Raw genomic sequence first — 12,231 nt, 5'->3', positions numbered from 1 at the left:
AGAAGGCCAACTGCTGTCCCACATCATGTAACTAGTGTCACAAGCCTCCCCTTGAGCCCAGCTCCTTCATTTTAGCTCTATTTTCTCCAGTCTCTCCCGAGGATTCTGCGACGGTGCCCCCCAAAGATCCCCAACACCGTGAGGTGTCTTGTCCCTCTCGATGGCGACCTCCGCCCGTGGTCCCCGCAGTTGTCCGCGGCGCGCCACGGCGCACGCTCGGGGGCGGAGCAGGCGCATCAAGCTCCGCGGCGGCGGCGGCGGTGGCGGTGGCGTCGGCGGCCCAGGCGCGGGCGGCGGCGGGACTCGCGGGTCACAGCTGCCTCTGCGCCCGCCACCTGCGCCGCCGTCACCTCGGCGGAGGGCTGCGGGGCGCGTGCGGTAAGGCCTGGCGGCGAGCTCTACACGGCGCGGGCTCCGGGTCTACGCACTGCGGCGGGGCCGAGCTGGGGCCCTAGGCGGGCTCGGTGCAAGACGCAGTGTCCGATGCCCGCCGGGGACGGGCCCCGGGGGGCGGGGGGGAGGCACTGAGGGCCCTGGGCTGCTGTGCGGAGGCTCACCTGGCTTTTCCAAGGCCTGCAGCTCTGGAAAGCCACCTCGCCTTGGGGACAAGGGTCATGGGAGCTAGGCTGTAGCGGCCAGCATTGCTCCCGAGGACAGGGGGCTGCGAGCCAAAGGGGACAGTCGCTGCAGTGCTAGGACTCATCCCCAGGGATAGAGGTGGCTGCGGGTGAAGGACCTAGTGTCATGCCCTTTGAGCTTGCTTTGGGGGTGTAGGGGATAAATATGGGGTAACCTGAGTAGGGGGCTGGGGGAGTGGCGGTAAAAACAGGACACTGGCGTGGCAGATACAAGAGTGGGATGGGAATTGGGTGTTTCGGTCTCAGATTGCAGAAAACAATTTTATGGTGTGAAAACGATGCAGAAGAGGTTTTGAACTGCTGTCAGTAAGTGCTTGATGGTTTGCTTTAGTGTTCATTGTACTCTGGCTTCAATATTCGCCTCTGGACATAGGCAGCGATGTTAATTTGTAGGTAGGAGCATTATCTGAAGCTCATTTGCAGTTTTGCTTCTTTACTATATTACTCAGAACTATCTTTTTGATGATGACTGGAGTTCCCACACGGATGGGAAAAGTAAAAGCCAACTTGCATTACTACATGGCATTTTTTCTTTCAGGGTACAAAGTAGCATGCACATTTAATGATAGCTAACAAGCACTGTGATTAGATTGTTTCCTGATAATCTTCCTGTGCCTTTCTGTTGCTTTTTGTTGAATTAAGTCCTTTAGTTGTTTTTTGGGGGGAAAAATGCACTAAAAAAAGTCTATGCACACAACAACGATTTTAAAATTTGATATCAAATATTCTAGCCAGAATGAACCATTTTAATAGTGTGCTAAGCATCCTTTTGGGTATCTGTGTGAACCTATACTCTCCAATTTAATGTCAGATTTTAATTTCATATAAGTCCAGATCTGGAAATTGTACAATCCTCAATTGTCTCTTACTGGAATGTTGGTTATTTGAACGGAGTTTTTACCATGACTTTAACTCGGCTTTCTTGCTGCATAAAGGACACTTAAACTCTCAGTGATGTAGGATTTGAGATACGTTTGCCAGTTGGGTAGCCACGGTGAAACTGCTTAAAGAGAAGTCACAGGCTGGCCACATGCCCCGTAAGTGTGAACACCTTCTTGTTTTCTCTCGTAGATTGAGCTGCTGAACCTTCCATCTGTCTTCAAAATGAAGCTTTCATTGGCCATCTCCTTTTTTGTTTTCACATCCTTGTTGTTTGAAGACGTGTGTTCTAAAGAAAAGTCTTCCAAGAAAGGGAAGGGGAAAAAGAAGCAGTATTTGTGCCCATCGTATGTTCCTCACGTCTTATATCCTTCTGCAGAGCAGAGTTGCTGCTTTTGTTAGGGAGCCAGACCTGTTATTGAAATGCCTGCCCACATCACTCTTGGCATCCAGTCATGTACCTATTGTGCCCTGCTTGCAGGATAGCAGAGTAGACAGGTTTGAAACGTGATGGTCCCTTCCTGCTGGGAAGGAGCCATTGTGAGACACCTTTACATATCCTTTACAAAAGTTAAACAACTTATTATGGCTTTCTTCTGCCAGATGGGAAACTTTAATTGGTTGTTGCGGGTCCATGCTTTGAGCAAAATACGAGTTCAAATGGTAGATTTACGAATAATCTGGAATGAGAATTAGTTAAGAACCAGATAAGTATTATCTTGAGGTCTATTCTATTTGCACTGGTACATATGGTAGAAGTAAATTTGAATGGTGCATAACATTTGTTCTGAAGTATGGTTTTGCAAAGGACTTTTGTGTATCCCTCAAAAAGTGTGTGATAAAATATAAAATTACTTAAAACAAAAATCTAGCTACAGTTTCCCAAAAGTCAAAGTTTTCAGTCTGGGATCTTTTCTGAGAAGGTTTGATATTACTAGTCAATAAAAGCTGAAAAATATCCAACTGTTACAGCAGATAAACATTATATAATGACTTCTAAAGATTACAGTGTGCTTTTAGGTAATAAATACAACACACGTAGTTACTCTGGTGATACGGGCCATTTTTCAGTTGCTATTGTTGAGAAACTCTATCGACCACAGACATTTTATTTTAGCATCATGACTTACATATGAACCATTGAAGTTTTAAAAATATCTGTAAGAAACAAAGTGTCTTTTAGAAAGGAAAAAGATTGTAAATCAAGGATGGTAGACTTGATATATTGCAGCTGATACTTTAGGGATGTGAGAGACTTAAAAGTCTGAAGGCAGTGTCATAAAGACTAATGTCTAGCATTCAGTGATTCCATGTCATGCTCCTGCCATACTTCCGGCATCAAAAGTCATATTGTTTAAAGATCACAACAGCAAATCTTGCCTCTGTTTACCTTAAAAGAATGTTTAGAGGACACCTGATCGTTTTCACAGCTACATTATTAAATTGCCCAGCATATGGAGATGGTCAGTGTGTATGGGGTCTACAGTTATTTAAGACAGAGTTTTAAAAGTAGGATAAGGTAATAATAGTCTTCATGGAGATGGTGAAAATTGTGAGGTTTCATAAGATACCATTTATGCCTCTTGAGTTCTTGTCTCAGTCCTTCATGTGTTATATAATGAGTCGAAAATCCATCTTTGCTAATTTCTACCATAATCTTAAACTTATTTTGAGATTGAGTAAAGTTCCACTGATAGTTGTGGCAATCCTGTCAGGCATCTACCTGATCAATACGTAACTAGGGCTGAGATTATAACTCAAAAGGTAAATGTGTTCTGCTCAGTTTGGAACCCATACAGTGGAAGGAGAGAACCAGTTTCTAAAGAGGTTCCGTGAGAACTATGTGCTTGCTCAGTATGACACACGTGTATGTGCATAGAGGATCATTAAGATAAGTAGACAGACAGGTAAGTGTGCCCTGGTGAACCACACTTGTATACTTTTGGGTTGGATTCATTTTACAAACAAGTATCTCTTGTCCTAGGGATATAATTCTATAATCCCAGCACTTGGTAGGAGGATTGGAAGATCAAAACCATCTTGGTTTACATTGTGAGACCTAACCCAAAAAACAAAACTGAAGTAAAATAAATGAAAATCAGCCTTAAGACTAAGAGCTTAAGAAATTCAGAAGTGTTTTCTCTGGTTGGAATTTGGTCTATTTTATGAAAGTTCTCTAAAAACTCAGGCTAGGATCTCAGCCCTAGTAATGTGCCGAAAATTATCTTACACGACTGTTTGTAGTTGAGAAAACTCAACTGTTTTGTGTAAATTTATTAGGTGTAATGATTAGCAGAGTTGGAATGGAACCTCTCAGAAGTTGAGGATAGAAGGTGAACACTTAATATCATGAGATGTTTCCCTGTCAAACTTTTGTTTATTTAAACACTTTAGGAGTGCTATTTATAAGCCATGGGACCAGATAAGCCCAGCTAGTATATTTATAGTGAACAAGAACTATTTTTGTTTTTTTTTACTAGAATAGTAGTCCCCCCCCCAGTAGAAGAATGCACATTTAAAAATACAGGGCAGGGGCCGGAGAGATAGCTCTGTGTAATTTTTCCACTCTACTGGAAACACTTCACCTATACCCATGTATATAGCAGCGCTCGCGTACCATACTTACAACACAACATAAACTCTCCCCGGTTTTTAAGTCTAGGCCAGAGCTGAGTAGAGCGTAGCATCCTTTATCCTGAATGTCTCATCATATTCCAACGCTTTACTCAATATGCGAAAACTGCTCTCAGAACTCTTCCACAGGGCTCCTAACACAGTGGCCCTTTGCCAATAAATGACCACACCATCTCCTTTGCCATCCTAGGATCACCCTTGATGTACCCTTTCTATACCAGCCTGTCAAATTCAGCCAGCACCAAGACTCAGCATCTCTGTAGCTCTTATTTACCACCTCTGTTTGAATTCCTTTCTCTACAATCTGTAATACTGCTTGTTTTAGCTTCTCCACCACTTCATTTTTTTTTCCGGCTATTTCTGTTCCACACTGACTCTAGAGTTTGTTTTGGTTAGGTTTGGTATTTTCCCCTCAGATGATGGTTCTAATTAGGTCATTCCAGTATTGAGATGAATTCAGTGGCTTTTTGGATATGGCCGACATTTCTTGTCTCTACACAGAAGATGATGGCTAGAGTCCAATATCTTCATCTGTCTTTTCTCCATCCCAGGCTGTGAACCACACTGCACACCTGCCTTTTCCCGTCTCCACCACAGTTGTTCTCAGTAGTTAAAGCACCAGTGCCCTCTGTCTGTATCAGTAACTCCCACCTGGAGGCTCTTGCTAGAAACTCACGGCAGTAACTATCACTTGTTCACTGCTGAGCCTCAGTTCGTATGCCTGGAGCTTTACAAACACTGCTGCCTGTGTCCTCCTCATTCAGTGTTGTAAACTGACAGTTCCATGATGACATCAAAATCAACCCAAATGTAAAACGATGAGAAACCCGTGTGTGTGTGTGTGTGTGTGTGTGTGTGTGTGTGTGTGTGTGTGTGTGTGTGTGTATGTGTAGGCTGGCACTATGATATAATGAAGTGATCCCGGTTTCTTCATTTTGAGAGTCTGGTTCTGATAATCACGTTCTCCATTTGTACATTGAAGCTCATGATTGCTCCTGGAGCTTCTCCAGCTCTTTGTAAACTCATGAGAGAACAATGCTTACTGGACTCATTACCAGGGAACCACAGAATGCCTGGCACACGATATACAATCAAGTGAAATTTTTTTTTTTTAATAAGGGAAGGGAAATGTAAAATCCTTTGTTTGCTTCTATGTCTGGATTTTTCATCAATTGATATGGTCTCAGCATATGGCCAACTAGATTTATCCACAAGTAGCCTAATCAATAGAATATTTTTACTCTGGTTTATGTTTGACAGGGGCGAAAATTTGGCTTTATTATATTCAATATTTTATCAGCAGTTAAAAGGAAATATTAAAGAAAGAAAAACTCACAAACTAAAATTTGAAACATTGGAAAATACAATGTGAGTTAGAACTGGGATCCAGTATAACCCTGAATTAAGAGACTAAGGCTAAGAAGATAGGATTTGCATACTGGGTATTATATGTGGTGTATATTCATATATATGGATATAGTAATATGTATATACTACATATTTTTGTATATACATTCACTGAAGGCATGTGAAGTGGGCCTGACTTTCAGGCGTATAAGGTGCTGACAAGAAAATATACTTAGATGAATATGAATAAAACACAATGACACACAGATAGAAAAATGTCATATGGAACCCATTTTTATGCTAATAACAAAGTAAGAATAAAGTGATGGACAAAAGGCTAATGCAATCAGGAAATTGGTTCCCCTACTATTTATGCAAATATGGTTAATAGAATATTTGAAAAATGTTTGATGCCATCATATTGATAGAAATGAATGTGCATGTGTGTATGTGTATATGCGTGTGTGTGTGTGTGTGTGTGTGTGTGTATGGTGTTTTACTTAGCTGTTTAAAGCAAAGTTTATGGGCATTTCTGCACTGTTTTGCACAGTATTCCCAGGACAGAGAAATAAGAGCAGAAGCAATTAAGATCTCTTCATACCGGGAAGTGCTAAAGTAAGTGAGGTAATTGGAGGTTGTTCACAAGAGTTTGAAAATCTGTGACGTGAATAAGAAACTAGACTTTATGGCTTGGCATCAGCTTGAAGCCAGGCTAATGAATAAAAGCTATATGGAGTGAGAGTTTTGGCTTCAACTTAAGAAGTTTTTACTAGCGATCACATGACATGAAGTCGACTGGATTAGGGGTGGCACAGGTATTGCCATTACAGCCACTATGACATGGGAAATTTGTTTGGCTGACCTATGTTAGCAGATTTGAAGATGAATAACTAGGTAGATTATATATCAGTGTTTAAAGACATTTCAATTTGTGAGATTTTTAAAATTTCTGTAGACATGACAGTGTATTTGATTATCTAATCACAATAGGAAGTGGAGTCACCGTGTCTAAATTTAAATTTTATCTTGCTCCAGTGAGGCAGACCTGCCTTTATTTAATTTGATTTAATTTTTTTTTTTTTGGTGGATTGACTTGGAATGTTATAGTATATAAAATGCATAAGCCTTGGTCTTGAATTGGTAATAAAAATTTGGTGACCTTCCTTATCATCATTTCCATTTAGACCAGGCTTGGTCATGCCATTAATTCCAGTACTCAGGAAGAAAGGACAGGAGGAGCTCGTGGCCAGCAGAACCTACATAGGGAAGAGATCCAGGTCGCCTAGAAATACATGCAATGACCCTGTCTCAAAAATCCAAACCCAGCAAACAAAAGAAAACAAACACTGTAATTTCCCTCTGAAATTTCTTATCCTGTTTTATTTAAATCTCCTTCCAACCCAGAAAAATCTCCTTTCTGACCTAATCCCACAGGAAAAGATAAATTGATTCACCACAGCACTCAAGAAAAGGGTGCAGAATGACAGATAGAAATGACCAACATTTCTGTAGTCAGAAGCCTTGTGAATACTGGTTTCTATTTGCATATTCTAAAAACCAGAACTGAAATACATTTAATAATATGATAATAACAAAAATACAATTTCAAACGCACAGAGGAACATTGCTTCCCATCTCAATTTTCAGCCATAGGGATACAGCAAGTCCTTTTCATTGATCTTGCCTGGACAGTGCCCTGGTATGTATTAGTAGTTTGCCATTTTGGAGTACTTGTGGTCATTCTGATGTTGAGGCCTCTGAATTTCAACCATCTGGCAGCTGATACCCTTAAGTGGATGTAGTGTGTTTATAAAGTATATTAGAGAATTGTCTTAAACATGGTGTGTGTGTGTGTGTGTGTGTGTGTGTTTGTGTGTCACAGACAAGCAGATAGCCTGTGTTTTGCAATTGCATGGTTTATTATGCAAACATTACAGATGCAAGACAACTCACAGCAAACATATATATCAATTCAAAATGTAGCTTTATGTGACATCACCAATACTTGGAGGCAGGGTCAATTCACAGTGGGTTGAGACACCAGGAAGTAAGCTGGAAGTCAGATTGCCTGCACATCTAGCCATGACACTATGTCCAATGCTGGTTGGGGAAGGGTAGTTTGTGGGTGTTGGCAGTGTATCGGATTCTTCAGAACTGGATTACTGAAGAGCATGGATGCTTACTACTTGTGGCTTCAATTGTGCTTATCCAGGACAGTGAGGGCTCTGGAAGATCAGTGGTCACTAGAGTCAGAGTAGGAGATCCTCCTCTTGGGAGACATGATCACTGGCAGGGCCCCCTTTTGATGGAGTACATGGTTCATGTGTGTTGAGGTGTTCTGCCCAGAACATACTGAGGTGCTTGGAGCCTGGGTTTTTGTATAGCTTTTGAGCCTCATCTTGTCTTCTCAAACCATTCAGACCCTGTACATGACTGAATAAGGCTGTCTTCTCCCAGGGCTTTGCTGGATACATTCAGGTGCTTGCTTCTGCTATCAGAAAGATCTGGTATCAGGACACAACAGGAGTGCCACCATCTTGTGAAACACTCTTCCTTGTTCTCAGAGTTTTGATCTAAGTGTTTTCTATGTCTTCCTTCTTAGGCCTTTGACATGAAGCCTTTAGTGGTAGAGTGCTTCTTGTTTAGGTGTGTAATCAAGTCAGCCCATATTTCCCATATCCTATAAGTGTTCTCAAATCCCTTACACTCTTGCATTAAAATCATGACATCAGTAACTCGGGGTTACTTTTGTTCTTATGCCCACACTAGAAAAGAATGGGGGTTATTTCTGTAAATTTCCTCATAATCTAACTTAGTATGCATAAATATAAATTTACTTGATACCCTCTCTGAGAATTTTTGGCTCTTTTAACATTTAATGCTAGAATACATGCATGTCAATGGTATATATTGGTGAGAGGTAAATTTACAATGAACAACAAAAGCCATCAGGATTGTGCAAAGTATTAGGGTAGTCATTAGTCTCTCTAGTTTCTTTTATCTAGTTTTCATTAGCAGACTAGATGGATCTTTGCTTAGTTCCTGGTGAGGTCATGCTTAGTTGTACTTACTTGTGGAGATATTCAAGCTTAAAACATTGGCCAAAGATGAGAGGCTGACTGCAAAAGATATGACTCATACAAAGAGTGGATGCAATTGGAGATTGTCTGTCATCAATGTGCACGTGGGCCAGGATTTTTTATTTTTCTTCTGCTTCTTTTAGTGTTTGGTTATGTAATTTCATACTACCTATTTTGCAATTTCTCTCTGCTGTCATAGTGTTATCTTGCAATCACTTAAATTAATGATCTTGTCCTTTCAAATAATTCTTCAGCTTTTGAAACTGGCATCCCCATTACTCCAGTCAGTCAGGTGTGAAGCTGAAATGGGAGCGTCACCTTCGCTTTGTCACATCACCTCTATTGTCATATTCAGGTTTCATTTCACTGCATCTCCTCCTACCAGTGTTGTCACCAGATTCGTCATGGTGTTTTCCCAGTGATTTGCCTTATTGTCATCTCAGCATAGTGTTTTCATTCTCTTGTTGATAGTCTTACAGTCAGTGACATAATTTCCAGCACATTCCTTTAACCCTAGATTTCAAGGGACTCTCAAATTGATGATATTCCAAAATTTCACATTGGGGCTGCAGCTACAATCTTGTTTTGGAAAGGTTCATCTGCTCCCATTTGCTAACCATTCCTTGATATTATTAATCATTTTCTATTTAGAAACATAATTTTGTTTATCCAGATTTTACCAGTTCCTCAGAATTTAGCTGAGTAAATATTGCCTGTCCTAATAAATTTTTAAACAGTCTTGCATGGGAATTCTGTACAGTAAGAGCCAGCGTTCTGTAGAAGGATGATTAGTTAATGTCTTGGAAACTGATTGAAATTCAGCTTTTAAAAGAAAAAAAATAAGTAGCCGCCTTATGATTTACTCACCCATAATCATGTGCTAAATGCCTGTTGCTTTAAGTTTCAAGAGCTAAAATTCTGTGGAAGTTTGGTCAGAGAGTCTCGATCGGTACTTGCTTGGTCTCGAATGTCCATTTTTCACTGTTGGGTTTATTCGGCTGCAGTTTGCTTTCATTAAGGAGTAGAAAAATAAGTAACTTCTGATTAAGGCATTGTCTTGTGAAATAAATTAAGACGATTTTTGGATAAGCCAAATCATAGAACCGTGACTAAGGGAGGAAATGCAGAAGACACAGATAAAAGATACTATATTTTGGCAGTTGATTAAACTAAAGCCTTCAGGTAATGAGGTCTTTCCTTTCTAGTTAATCATACGCATGTTAACAATCTACATTATAAACAGTTGAGAGGAGGTGCTCATATATAGTTTTAGCACATAGCTATTTAAAGGTTTGTGCCTAAGAGCTCCAAGTATGATTGATAATACAGTTGAATCAAGTAAGTAAGTAATTGCATTGGAAAACCGGAGTTAATTTTTGACACACCCATGGTTTAATGACAGTACAGTTAAACATGATATTGGTGAGATGAATTCACCTTGAATATCGCTTCACACATGCTGGACAAGACATTGGGTCATTGCAAAAAGAACATGACATACACTGAAGAAAATTAAACCAATTCACTTGGGTTTCAATGTTCTCAGATGTACAATGAGAAATTTGATTGTATTCAAGCAATCACTCACCTGCTCACTTGAGGCAAATTAGTCTTGAACTTTATTATTCTTTTATAGTTATTTTATAATTTTCTCAATCAGGGTTAACTTAGGTTTCCTTTATTTTGTTTAGATTTATTTCTAATTTATTTTTTTTCCTCAGCTTTAAAAATAATGAAGACTAATTTTTTTAAGCTTACCCAAAATTTGGGTTGTTAAATAACTTAGTTATAAGTCGATCTGGTTTGAGATTTAAGGTATTAAAATATAGGTATTTAAAAGCCAGATGATGCTCCTGAGAGTTGAATTGTTTATGTTATCAGCATGCCATATCTTCACAGATTAAGGAAATCGACTTTCCAAAATGTGTCCTCTTCTTCTGCAAGTACATAATTTCTTTAATGTAGCAAAGGTATTATTTTTTCCTCATAAATAAATCCTTGAAACCATTGTTACTTGGTAAGGGCCATGTGCTTTTCTCTGTATCCCAGCACATCCCTGTTTCCACCTCTGGGTCTTTCCCATGCTTCCTGGTTACCTTCTAGAATCCCCTGCTCCGAGTCTTTTTCCTAACCCTTCTGGCTACTACTGATATATTGCTTTCACCGACTCCCTAACCACTGGGTCTTTCCCAATAACCATTCTTGCCTCTTACATGACTTTCCCATCCATATTTTACTGTAGCAATTTCTGGTTGTGTGTGTGTGTGTGTGTGTGTGTGTGTGTGTGTGAAAATCAGGAACTGTTGTATCTACATCTTTATCTCTAGGTGTATTTACTCTGTGATATCCAGCCATGCACTTTCCACTTTTCTACTGCATGCTATTATACTACACTGTAAATGCATTGGGCAGAGCTCAGTGGTAGAATGCTTGTGTGAGGTCCTGGTTTTTATCCCCAGCACAGCACTACAAACAAACAAGCAAAAACATAAATTTTATGTTCCATAGGCATTAAGTATTAGCAAGAATAACTTACTTTTATAAACGTTTCACGGTAAGTATTATTTTCCAGTCAGTGAAAGTAGCATTTTGCTTTGCATCACTGTGTGTTAGTTTGGGGACTGACATCACGAAGGACTCCTTATTCACATCCTCCCATGCACATTTGCATTAGGTTCACAACGCTATATTAATTTGGATGACCATGTAGAAGAGATGACCACATGGGACTGAATAAAAGGAGAGTACTGAAGTAGCTTTACCTAATTTTGAATGTTCTTTAATGTTGTGCCAAAGTTAACAAATGATATTTCCTTAAGAGAGAGTTTTTACATGAAGCCTACCATCAGATCACTGAACAGATTGTTCTGTTTCATTGAAGTTCATTGGTAGGACATGCACACTGAATGGACTTTTTTGTTCAGAAACAATTTCAGAAACAATTCTGTAACAACACAGAGTAGCAGCTAGAAGATACTCACTTGCCTACTTTGAATGTCATCCAGGGGTTGATCCTGTCATACACAGCATGAAATGACACTGCCTTTGAGTGTCCCTCTATGTCCGTGGAGAGAAGATATACATATTCGGAAGTGCTCAGACTCATAGGAACCAATGTCCTTCTCAGATTTTGATTTGTGTTAGAAAATGAGTATTTGTCACTACCAATTAATACAGCCCCATTTTGTATTTTTATAACTTTTGCCAAAAAAGAGCAAAAACTAATCAAACAACAACAAAAAACAAAAGCAAAACAACAAACAACAAAATCCCTTACTTCTGTGGCAACCTAGTTTTTTTTTTTTTTTTCCTTTTCTATTTGTTTGTTGTTGTTGAAGTTTCGTTTTGTATGCTATGAAGAATAGAAGTCTAATTTGACCCATAAGTCAAACCACCAAGTGCTTTTATTTCCAAACTCTTCAGACTATAGCAATAGCAATATGCAGGTTCTAGGGTATAATGTTAGCACAATGCTGATTTTAGTTTTAAAATGCAGTAATGTTATATTTATCTGAGTATTTCTTTAGAAACACAGTTTATGGACATTAAAATTTTGCATAAGTTGCTTTTAAGGTGTTAATGTTCAATATGTTTTGAAGGTTTGTGATGTTATCTATGTTATGTAGCTTTATATATTGGTGGGGTGTGTTATA

General features: G+C 39.6%; 1 protein-coding gene across 1 annotated transcript in view; it reads left to right on the top strand.

Annotated features, from left to right (window-relative positions):
- Positions 1-319: 319 nt before the first annotated feature.
- Positions 320-12,231, top strand: part of GLRB (glycine receptor beta) — a gene marked incomplete at its 3' end in the record, with an annotated part of 75,700 nt that continues 63,788 nt past the window's right edge. The window contains exons 1-2 of the mRNA XM_080915523.1: positions 320-378; positions 1,710-1,864. Coding sequence (XP_080771649.1) covers positions 1,743-1,864 — 122 coding nt within the window. The 5' untranslated portion in view covers positions 320-378; positions 1,710-1,742. The remainder of the gene's footprint in view (positions 379-1,709; positions 1,865-12,231) is intronic.

Source organism: Micromys minutus, assembly GCF_963924665.1.
Source record: "Micromys minutus genome assembly, chromosome: 4".
NCBI lineage: Eukaryota > Metazoa > Chordata > Mammalia > Rodentia > Muridae > Micromys > Micromys minutus.
The sequence above is the reverse complement of the archived record's forward strand: the minus strand, read 5'-3'. Positions and strand labels throughout refer to the sequence as shown.